This window comes from Eschrichtius robustus, chromosome 18 (assembly GCF_028021215.1).
Source record: "Eschrichtius robustus isolate mEscRob2 chromosome 18, mEscRob2.pri, whole genome shotgun sequence".
Taxonomy (NCBI): Eukaryota; Metazoa; Chordata; class Mammalia; order Artiodactyla; family Eschrichtiidae; genus Eschrichtius; species Eschrichtius robustus.
The window spans coordinates 25,382,283-25,394,452 of NC_090841.1; the positions used below are offsets into that span (position 1 = coordinate 25,382,283).

Consider the following 12,170-nt stretch of genomic DNA (forward strand, 5'->3'; position numbering starts at 1 on the left):
TAATAATTTTTTGTTCTTTTAGCTTTTCATGTATTTATCATTAACTCACTATATTCAAACCCACTAGTGTTGTTTTCCATTTTCTTGACAATAACTACTGACTCTGATCTTCTTGAAGAAGTCTCTTTGAACCCTGACCTGATCTTATGGAGACTGGTGGCCTTTTGGCCTGTTGCACAGCTACCTTCTTTGGCTCTCTCTTCACTGTCATTTGGGAATTCTCTTTTCCTATCTTGTGTCACCATGTCTTTTCCCCAAGGTCTCTTCCTCTTTCTTGCCTTACTCCCTCTCTTCCTGTGAAAAGGTGCATAGGAAATAAGTTGTTTTTGAGATTTTGCATGTCTGAAAATGTCTCTTTTCTGTCTTCACTCTTTTTTTTTTTTTAACATCTTTATTGGAGTATAATTGCTTTACAATGTTGTGTTAGTTTCTGCTTTATAACAAAGTGAATCAGTTATACGTATACATATATCCCCAGGATTCAGTTTTGGTTTTTTTTCCTATTAACTTTGTTCTTTTTGTTGTTGTTGTTGTTTTTAACATCTTTATTGGAGTATAATTGCTTTACAATGGTGTGTTAGTTTCTGCTTTATAACAAAGTGAATCAGTTATACATATACATATGTCCCCATATCTCTTCCCTCTTGCATCTCCCTCCCTCCCACCCTCCCTATCCCACCCCTCTAGGTGGTCACAAAGCACCGAGCTGATCTCCCTGTGCTATGCGGCTGCTTCCCACTAGCTATCTATTTTACGTTTGGTAGTGTATATATGTCCATGCCACTCTCTCACTTTGTCACAGCTTACCCTTCCCCCTCCCCATATCCTCAAGTCCATTCTCTAGTAAGTCTGTGTCTTTATTCCCGTCTTACCACTAGGTTTTTCATGACCTTTTTTTTTTTTTTTTCTTTCCTTAGATTCCATATGTCTTCACTCTTAATTGATAGTTTGGCTGGGTAGTAATCCTTGGCAAAAATTTTCTTTCAGAATTTTGAAGGCATTGCTTCATTGTCTTCTGGCTTCCGTTACTGCTATAGCAAGGGCAAATTTCTCCCTGGGGGAAATGTACTGTATAGCAAATATACTTCTTGCTATAATCTACTCATACATAAAAAATACACCGCAAAAGCACCATTTCTGCGTTCAATATTCAATACATTTCATTTATGCATTCAATAGTCAATAAATGTAAATATTGTTTAACAGTGCAAAAGTAAAATAAAAAGTTATCTCATTAGCATCTTATTATGCCCTGTTAAACAGGCACCTGGGGTTATATTGTTTCCCTCTCTTTTAGCTATGACTTTGGAAGTCCAATGTTATTCTGATCCTTAATTCTTTATATAAAGCCTGACTTTCTCCCTGGAAGCTAGCAAACTCGTTTCTTTGTCCTCAGTTGACTGATCTTTCACAACCAGCTTCCTTGGACTGAGCCCTTTTAATCTGGACACTTCCTTCATTTCTGGGAAATTTTCTTGAATTTTGATGATTCAGTGATTTCCTTCCTCATTAATTCTATTCTCACCTTCAGGAACTCCTGAACTCTGGACTTGTACATTGGACCTCCTGGGCGGATCTTCTAATTTTGAAATATTTTCTTTGTCTTTTTGTTCCCCTTTCTGGAGGATTTAATCTAATTTTATCCTCTAAACTTTCTGCTGAGTTCATTTTATCTCTGCCATAAAACATTAGTCTTTACACTTGACTAACTTTTGCCTTTGTTGATTCTTTTTCTTATCTTTGTTTTTCACTTCATTAATTTTTGTTTATGTCTTTATTATTCCTTCTTTCAACTTCCTTTGGATTTAATCTATTACTGTTTTTTAAACTTCTTAAGTTGACAAATTAGCCTATTAAATTTTAGGCTCTAAGCACAATATGGCTTTAGTGCCACATCACAGGATTTAATAGGAGGCATTTTCAGTAATGTTCAGTTTCAAGTGTTTTCTAATTTTTTTTCTTTGACTCATGAGTATATAGAAGTATACCTATTATTTTAATTTTCCTAAAATTGATTTCTCATTTGATTGCATTAAGATCATAAATAATGTCCTCTATTTTTTAATTTTTGTTGGCACTTGCTTTGTAGCTTTTAATATAACCCATTTCTTTTTTTTTTTTTAATAAATTTATTTATTTATTTATTTTTGGCTACATTGGGTCTTCATTGCTGCACGCAGGCTCTAGTTGCGTCAAGCGGGGGATACTCTTCGTTGCGGTGCGTGGCCTTCTCATGGCGGTGGCTTCTCTTGCTGTGGAGCACAGGCTCTAGGCACGCGGGCTTCAGTAGTTGTGGCTGGTGGGCTCTAGAGTACAGGCTCAGTATTTGTGGCGCACAGGCTTAGTTGCTCCGTGGCATGTGGGATCTTCCCAGACCAGGGCTCGAACCCATGTCCCCTGCATTGGTAGGCGGATTCCCAACCACTGCGCCACCAGGGAAGCCCTATAACCCATTTCTAATGTTTTACTTGTTCTTGCAAATAACAGGTCCTCTCCAACTGATGGTTTTTGATTTTTTTGTATGTTCATCAGATAAAGCTTGTTAATTGTGCTGCTCAAATATCCTATATATCTACTGAGTTCACTTTAAATTAAAATCATTGGCTTACATTTTTCTTCATAACATGAAAATACTGTATCATGCCTTAAACCCATCTGAGTTTCAAGTAAAAGCCACAATTCTTAGAGGGAAAAAGATAGTTCTACCTAGAATCAGGAAGACAGATGTGATTTTTTGCTGTTTCCCTTTGCAAATTTTTTTTGTAGTCCACCATTTAGCTAACTGTGCAGCCCTTTGTCAGTTCTGGCGTTATGCTGGTGTCTTCAGTCTACTCCCTGCCCTGTTGGTGCCCCTATAGCTATGGGCACCAGGGACAGTAGATATCCCCAGGGCATCCAGCACCTTCAGTGAGTCCTTATCTTCCCAGACTCTTCTTCCAGCTTCATTCCTGGTTTCAGAAAATTTCCCCTACTTTCACATAAATTTACAAATTCATTTTAAATGAAAATTTAAAATAGTTTATCCAGCATTATTAGGTGTTTTGTAGTGGGAGAGTTTCTGCTAGTGTAACTTTCTTACTTTACTCCTCTCTCCCTCTCGCTCTTTTCCTGCCAGTGTCCTAGTTTAAAAACATTTTATGGATGTAAAAGGGCCATCATCTGTTTTCTTCTTTCCTTTTTCCCCCAATTCCCTGCTCAGTTTTTCTTTTATTTTATTCTACTGTATTTATTTTATTTTTTATTCTGGTTACTTGCAGATGAAGGGAGAGCACTTAACAAAGTGTTGACGAGGATAAAGAGGTGGGACAGCCTTCGCAGCAAAACAGTAACAGAAAGAACTGTTGTCCAGCTTTATAACTGAAATATGAGGGATGTAGGTGATCTCCTATAGTTATGGCTAAAGATGCATCTTCTTGGGCCCTTTCAGACCTACTGGATCAGAATCCCAGGGTAGGGGTGGGGAATGAAGCCTGAGAGTGGACATTTTAACAAGTTGTCCGGATGGTCAGGAGGCACACTAATGTCTGGGAACCACTGGTATGGACCTTTGATTTCTCAGTAGGGTGGGCAGTAAGGAGGGATGAAGCAATTGGACATAGCATGGATGGACTATTAATTGCACTTTCCATCTAGTTACAGTAATGTGGCAGGCAAGAAATATTCCTCCCAGACTCTGGAAAAAGTTTAACAGTAAATACCAAATTTTGGCAGTGTGTTTTATCAAAAGTACTAGTTATTTTAGGGAGAATTTGAGAGAGAAGTTACCTAGAGGTTATGATGGACATCTCTTAAAATAAAACACCTCTGGTTCATCTATTGAACATTCCTAAGGTCTACTCTTCTACTCTTTCTCATTCAGCCTCATAGCCACAAACTGGGGTCTCTTGTTTCAAGTTTTGTTTTTTTTTTACCGCCACATACCTAGAACTTGATGCTTCCTGTCTTACTCAATTCATAGTTCCTGTCACAGATTAAAATATTATGATCAGATTGATCAAATATGATCAACTGGGTCATCTAGTGGTGACCCAATTTGCCTATAAGATGAAGTCCAACTTCTTCATTTGAGATTACCCAGCCATTCAAGATTCTTCAGCCTATAATCTTTTCCTCTTTCTCTGACAATACCTTGCCACTCTCCAAAGACTATGCCTCTCTCACCTGGCTGGTTTCAATATCTCTGCAAATTAATCAGGCTTGTCAGGACTCTAAGCCTCTACTCATGCTTTCTATCACTCTTCTTTGTTTATCCAAATCTAAACTAGCGTTCAAAGTGAAGCTCAGATGCTACCTTTTCTCTGGTTGCATTTTCTTCTTCACATTGCAGATCTGTCAATCCAAAAACTCTTCACCATTTTTCCACTTCCCAGAGGTTAACATGCAAACTCTTTCCCCTTGCATACAACATAGCCCCACTTTCTCTTTCTGGTCGCATCTCTACAAACTACTTTATGCACTTGACCTCCAGACACAGTGACTCACTTTCTGATTCTCAGTCTTGCCACGCATTTTTAGCTTTCTGTACCTTCGTACCTGTTCTTTCCTTTGCCAGATATGACTTGCCCTTTTCTCAGCCTGAAAAATTCTTGCATATCCTTCAAGAACCTCTTCAAACATTACCTTCTCTGTGAAATCTCCCTGACTTCTCCCAGGTGAAGCACTCCACCCCAGAGTACTTTGAGTCTAAATATCCTAAACATGTGTCTCATTGTGTTGTAATTCTTTATTTGTATGTCTGTGTTCTATACTTGATGTGAGCCTATTGCTACACAGTACCTGGCAGAATACTGTTATCTAATAGTTGCTCAGTAAACGTGGCCCAATGACTGAACACTGTAACCTGTATTGATCTCCCCAGTGCTGTAACTGCAAGGGCTCTTAGTGCTTATACCAATCATTTTGCTAAATTGCCTTAGATTATTCTTTCACTGTTTGAAGCATGTTCTAGATTCCAGTAAGATTAAATGGAGATGCCCTGGCCAAGGTACTTAACTCTCCCAGCCTCAGTTTCTTCATCTGTAAAATGGGTGATAATAATAGCACCTCAATCAAAGTGTTGCTGTGTAAAATGAGACAATGCATTAAAATATTCAGCACAATGCCTGACACACTCAAAGTGGCAGAAGCATTTCATAAACTGTTACATTCTACATTTATGTCATTATCCCTTAGTATTCTCAGAGGGTTGATGTGAAGATTATATGAGAACATATACGTGAAACCATGTTGTAATGCACTATGCAAACCTAGTTACCTTTATTTTCACTGTCTCCGCAACTAGGTTAGAAGCCCGTTTCAGCCTGAACACATTAAGTCCAATCCTCAGCAAGATGCACAAAGCCTTACCCAGCTCAGCTTCTTTCTTTTAAAGTCTCCCATCTTCTTCTCAGCACCCATCACAGGGTCATGCACATGTTAGGCACTCAAGGTAGATTTAAATATAGTAACAGCTCTAGAATTAGCAAGGCCTTTAGCTGAAAGTGAAGCCTTCTGCATTCTTTTTGTTTGATGGTTGTTTTGTATAACTTGCTTGAAACATTTTTCCTTGGTCAATGTACTCCTAATATTTTGGAGATGCTGTATAATTGTATTAGGCTTAGTTTGCTTTGTGGTAGGACCACTTCCCCTTTTGGCATGGATAACAGGGAGGCAGCCTTAGCCAGGGTCCTACTTTTTTCTCTTACTAAAGACGTAAATTATATAACTCTTGCACTGCAGAACGACTGAAAAAGTGTTTGATTTGGGTCCTTTCTGACATTTTGGCAACTTCTGTGTATCACTCCCCTTTAGAATTTATTAAGGTGTGGTAGTACAACATGTAGAAAAAATAAATTAAAAGGGTAAGGCTTTCAGGTACTGATTGGAAACACAGGTATGGGTACAAGGAATCCAGATAGGTGAAAGTTCCCACAATCTTCAGAAAACGTACTCAATTTCTGAAAAGGTTTTGAAGCAGTGTACAGGGAAAGTGCAATATATTAAGACAGGGCCATTAACCAAGAGAGTCAAATGCTTCTTAAACCCTTAAGCATTTCCTCAACTCCCGAGCACAGGGGAACGACTAGAGGCCTGCCTGGGGAATCCACGGGGACCATCGCAGGTGAGGGCGAGGAGGGCTAGGCGCGCCTCGGAGCCACAGGCTTGCAGATGCTCCGCCCGGCGGCGGGGACCGATTCCCTTCGCCCCGCTGGGCCAGGGCGGCCCGAGACGGCTGAGCCGGCCGCGCCGGGGGAAGGAGTTTCCGGCGGACTGGGCGCGGTGCCGCTTCCTGTCCCCCTCGTCGCACCGCCTCACGCCGCTCGTCCGGGACGCGGCTCGCACCGGATCCCCCTCCCCGTGCCCGGCGACGCCCCCGGCCCCATGCAATCCCGGCTCCTGCTCCTCGGGGCCCCGGGCGGCCGCGGAGGCCCGGCTGCGCGGCGCGTGCGGCTGCTCCTGCGGCAGGTGGTGCGGCGCCAGCCGGGCGGCGACGCGCGGAGCTCGGAGGTCAAACTGCTGCACGCCGGGGCGGGGGCCGACACAGGTAACCCCGGGACGCCTCGCCGCCCCGCGCTCCGCGTGGGGCCCCTGCGCACCTCCGCCCCCCCCAACTCCCTGCTGCTTCAACTGGGGAGGAGCGCTGCTCCGGGAGCCAGGAGATCGAGGTTCTAGTCTCCACCTCGCCGCTAACTGCTGTGTAACGCGCGGCCAGGCGCTTGCACTCTCTGAACCTCATTATGTAACCCGTGGGAACTGGACTTAGGTTTCTGATGACCTGGAATAGTGCTTTCTCCTTACCGCACTGCTTCTTTCACCTCCCGCCTCCGCCCCCCCCCCCCACCCCGGGATTCTGACTTAGATTACAGCACACGCAGAGCTTAATGCAGCAGCCCTCAGAGGGTGTTGAAAGCTGGACTTGACCTTGCTCTCTGAGTCCCAAGGGCCTGGAAGTCAGTCTGTGCCGTGTTCCAGGCAGGGTTAGTGGCGGCTTAGAAGTGTACGTTCTCGCCAAAGAACCCCTCGTTAGGTTTTAAATGTATCCACGAGCCTTTCCAAGTTTTACTTGGAGATTTCATTTCTCACAGATTCACAATTTCTTAGAACTGAAAACCACAATTTAATTTAGTTAAAACCCCTGACTCTATAATTGAGGTAATTGAGACCCAGAAAGGAAAAGTGACTTCCAGAAGATCACACAGCTAACCCTAGGCTGTGAAAGCGCAGAGTCCTAACCACTGGACCACCAGGGGATTCCCAGCTCTGATTTCTAAGCGCAGTATTTCTTGGCTCTGTCTGAGATGGTTTTAGGGATCTGTGTGTGTGGGTGGGTGTGTGGGTGTGTGTGAGCGCGCTGGAGTTAGAGCATCTGTGCTGGTTAAGGGAAGGGATGATGTATGTTGTCGCTCCACGTGAATGGCTAAGTGATTCTAGGTAAGATTTTGTCAGTGTCATTGCTTAGAATAACGGAGGTATTCACCTGAAACTGCTAGTTTCATGGTTCTTCTTGCGCCCCCCATCCCAATAATTTTCCTTGTCAGAAGTGAGAGAGTTTAAGTCCCAACCATTTCATCCTTCATTCATTAAACAAAGAAATTTTTTTCTTTTTCCTGTATAGGGTTGTGATTTGAGATTTTGCCCCTTTATCAATTATTATGCTTCTAGGGTGTTTGTTTGTTCATTTGTTTTTTAGTCTTTGAGTTGTTTATTTGTTACTTTCTCCTTTGTCCTAGAAGGCAGAGGTCAATGGTAGAAGTGTAGCATAATCTATAACTCGTGCTTTGGAGTGAACAGTCTGAGTTGGAGCCCATCTCTGCACCGTCTAGGTATGGGGATTTGAGGGTAGGTTACTTAATTTTGTGTCCCAGTTTCCTTAACTGTAAAATGAGGATAAGGAAAGTATATTTGCTAGGGTTGTTGTAAGGATTTAGTTTATACAATCCCTGGCACATATTAATGTTCAATAAAAATTAGCTTCTTTATTATTCTTAGTGTATGTTATTTTCAGCTATGTGAGATTTATTGTTTCCTTGGCTTTAGAAGAAATGAAACCAGTTCCTTTTAGGTTTGAACTGTGAGAACTGTCTAGGTAGGCTGATGGAACAGGGTTAATTCATGGGAACTTTAAAAAGAAAAATGTTCTTTATACATGAATAATACATATTGATTATAAAAACATTAGACACGGCCTCAAAATTTGTGGTATGTCCAGCAAATCAAAGTACAGGCTTTGCTTCAAATATGAGAGTCATGTACACATTACAAACAACATATTAACTTCTTAGACTCAGTCACTTAGCATGACACCACATGGAGTAAATTATGTTAACCCTACTTGCCTTGCCACTGCAAAGATTCTCAAGGTTGAAGGTATGAGGGCTGTGGATAAATGTACCTGAAAACTCACCAGAGATCTGGACTCAAGTAAGAACAGCTGTGAGCCAGGTAAACAGGAGGCAAGTTCTGGGCTTCCCTGGGACATAACATTGGCCATCAGGGTTGAAGTGTCCCATTTTGAACCGGATGTCACACACAGACAAATGTAAACCACAAATAGCATTATGCTGTAATGAATTACAGTTTAGATTGGAAAGATGCTCTCAGCTGCACTCAGACATGTGACTAGTAATTCACCTCTCTGCAAGTAATTGACCTTGCTTCCTAGTAGTTTGGAAAAGAACAACACGGATAAAAATTATATACTGTTCTTATCTCTCCTGGGCTGTATGTATGTCTTATTTATCTTTATATTCCTTTTTGTGCATGTCAACTCTTTGTACCTAAGAAGTATTCAGTGGCTTATTATCTTCCAGTTCATGCAGAGAGGGAGCAGGAGAGGCTGGAATTGCCTTGTTGGCTTTCAAGACAGGAACTTTATAAAGCCTGAGAATGACCCTACCTAGGGAAGAGAGGGTCATTTTGTTTAAAAAAAAAAAAAAAAATCCCCAAACCCACTGCTTTTTATCTTTTGCTATTAGGTAGTCTAAACATCCGTAATTTGTAAATTCTTTATATCTCTTTACACTTCAATTGGTTGTATTGTCTCTTGGTTTTAGGAACAAAGCGGTTAACAAGGAGGTTAGCTACTGCAAAGAGTTGGGGTTTTTTTTGTTTTTTGTTTTTTGGACGGCTGCGCGGCTTGTGGGATCTTAGTTCCCCGACCAGGGATTGAACCCAGGCCCTCAGCAGTGAGAGTGCAGAGTCCTAACCACTGGACCGCCAGGGAATTCCCTGCAAAGAGTTTTCATAACGATTATTGTAGTGTTTTCACAGAAGGAGCCAAACTAGTTCAGTAGGATTCTGATGTCAGACAGGCTCAGATATACTATAGATTAAGATCAAATGATAAATCTGGAAACATAACTCTATAAATCCACTGTGACACATTGAGTGCCATCCTTTTACACCGTTATTATTAAAGGGGTTCACTATTTTATCTTTCTGACTTTTGTGTATAAGTTTGTTTATAGAAATATTTTAAAATATTGATACTTTTTGTACAAGAAATCTATGTTCATTGTAGTGTAAAATGCAGACAAATCTCCTAAAATACAATCTTTCCATGCAAATTCATGATTGTCATTTTTTTGTGTGTGTTACTACTATCAGTTTTTGTAAAATATATATATATAATATGCATTTATATAAATACATATTTCTTTTTAAAAAATGGAATCATGTATGTTTTACAGTTTATTCTCACTTAGCCATTATTGTTAACGTACTAACATAGTGATAAATATTGCTATGTATGGTCATTTTAAATAGGCATTAAGTTCATACATTTATCCATATAATTTATTTTACCAGTTTCCCATGCTTAGACATTCAGGTTGTCTATTTTTAAATATATAAACAGTGCAATAAACATCCATCCATATGTATTTTTGTAACTTTAAGATTATATCCTTGGGTTATAATAGAACTAATGACTTTGGGGAAGGGAAGTATAGAACTCCTGCTTCAATTCAGAAATATGGTGTAAAGGGAAAAACTGTACTGTGTGTGTGCAGGTCTTAGCTCTGTATTTACTAGGTATTGAACTTTGGGGAAATTATTAACTACTTTGAACCTGCAGCAGGCTATTTTGACCCTGAGGACATTGTGACTTTTGTGTATTAAAGAATTTAGCAGTAAAATCCCAGAACAGTTGTAACCTAATAAATTGCTGGACAAACAATTTATTGGGAACATGCAGACTAGCCTGGAAATTGCTGATATATTTGGTTTTCTCTTGGGTCTAAGTTTTGTATTAAAAAAAAACAATGGTGACACTTACGGGTTCTTAACCAGGGGTAATTCCCGTTCCCCAGGGGACATTTGGCAGTGTCTGAAGGCATTTTTTGGTTGTCCTAACCAGGAGGAAGGGGGTGCTACTGGTATCTAGTGGGTGGAGGCCCGTGAATCTGCTAAACATTCTACAATGCACAGGACAGCCCCTAACAATAAAGAATCATTTGGCCCAAAATGTCAGTCGTGCTGGCTGTTGAGAAACCCTGAACTAAACCAACTTCTTTGGTTGGTTTAGTTCAAAGCTACAAGTCATTGAATTGTGAGTCCATTTCAGAGTCGAATGTCCTAAGGTGTGTATATTCATTAACTTAATTTGTAGTTTACAGTTCAGAAGGCATTAAGCATTAAGCATCTCCCATTTTAGGAGAAGGGCTACCACAGATGTGCCTGAAATACGTAACTAAGAAAAGCATTTTTGAGATTGGTAAAGATTTTGATAATAGAACAGCTTTGAAATATCTGAGGAAAATACCCATATTTCTCCTGGGTTAGCCAAGAACTAAATACAAATTATTAATCATATAAAAAATTTAAAGTCTTATTAGAAACTATCAATACAAAATAAAACTCTGACAAAGCTATATACTAAAAAATTTGTTATTGATTAAACATTGAAGAAAGAGCAAAATCTTTTTGGTATTCAGTCCACTCTGATGGCCACAAAGGAAAACAGAGTTGCAGAAGATATAATTGGTGAAATTCTATATGGACAAAAAAAGTGATTGATAAATCCTCACTCTAAAATAATTCTTTAAATAAAAGAAAAATAAAAATGTGTTCTATAAAAATTGATCAAGGAGTTCTTTTGGCTTAATTTTGCTCGAAAGCTAACTTACTTGATGAAAATTTGTGAACGCTAGTATTATTCTGATTAAAATGTTTGTTTTCAGAATACCCTCAGGGTCAAAATGTTGTATATTCCTCTCTGAGTATGTATCTTCTTTGTAAAATAGGGATAGCTACACTTGCTTTGCCTGCCTTTACCTTACAAAAATTGTTGTGTTAGTCAGCAGTCATTAGGTTTTTTTTTTTTTTTCATTTTAATATTTATTTATTTATTTATTTATGGCTGTGTTGGGTCTTCGTTTCTGTGCGAGGGCTTTCTCTAGTTGCGGCAAGTGGGGGCCGCTCTTCATCGCGGTGCGCGGGCCTCTCACTATCGTGGCCTCTCTTGTTGCGGAGCACAGGCTCCAGACGCGCAGGCTCAGTAATTGTGGCTGACGGGCCTAGTTGCTCCGCGGCGCGTGGGATCCTCCCAGACCAGGGCTCGATCCCGTGTCCCCTGCATTGGCAGGGAGATTCTCACCAGTGCACCACCAGGGAAGCCCAGTCATTAGGTTTTAAGTAACAGAAATGTGCACAGAAAAGCATATGATTGGTTCACATAGGTGGGAGGTCCAATGGCTTCAGGCTGGACTGGATGCAGGATATTAGAACATCTGTAGGGCTTGGGCTCTCTCTGTCTTTCCCCATGGTTCCCTCACTCTCCACTCTTCCTTTATTGGATCTACTTTTTGCAGTATTGGTTTCAATGTCTGGCAGGCTTTCTTCAGCTGGTAGCAGTGACAGCCTTACTGACAACCCCAGACTTTGACTCTCCTTACAGTTCACAATGTGAGAAGAAGAGAGAACATCTTTTCCTGTTTGCTCTGAAAAATCCTGGCGAGAAATCTTATTGGCCAAGCTTGGATCACAGGCCCATCTCTAAAACAACCACTGTGGTCAGAGAGTGGAATGTTCTGGCAGGCCTTGTGCAGGATACTCATTTCTGGGCATTTGGATGCAGGGGTAAAGGTTGGGAGGAGTGGTATAAACTACCCAAACCAAATTGGGTGGGTTCCTCACTGGAGAGAGGGATTCTGTTGTCAAAAGAGGAAAGAATATTGGGCATGTAAAACAAA

General features: G+C 40.7%; 1 protein-coding gene across 4 annotated transcripts in view; it reads left to right on the forward strand.

Moving 5' to 3' along the window:
- The first annotated feature begins 6,281 nt into the window (after positions 1 to 6,281).
- Positions 6,282 to 12,170, forward strand: part of VWA8 (von Willebrand factor A domain containing 8) — a 372,416-nt gene continuing 366,527 nt past the window's right edge. For 2 of the 4 annotated variants that reach the window (XM_068526337.1, XM_068526340.1), the window contains exon 1: positions 6,282 to 6,523. In XM_068526337.1, the coding sequence (XP_068382438.1) occupies positions 6,361 to 6,523 (163 nt within the window). In that variant the 5' untranslated portion in view covers positions 6,282 to 6,360. Of the gene's footprint in view, positions 6,524 to 7,723; positions 7,819 to 12,170 lie in introns of those variants that run through there. The other 2 variants (XM_068526339.1, XM_068526338.1) reach the window with 2 other exon arrangements.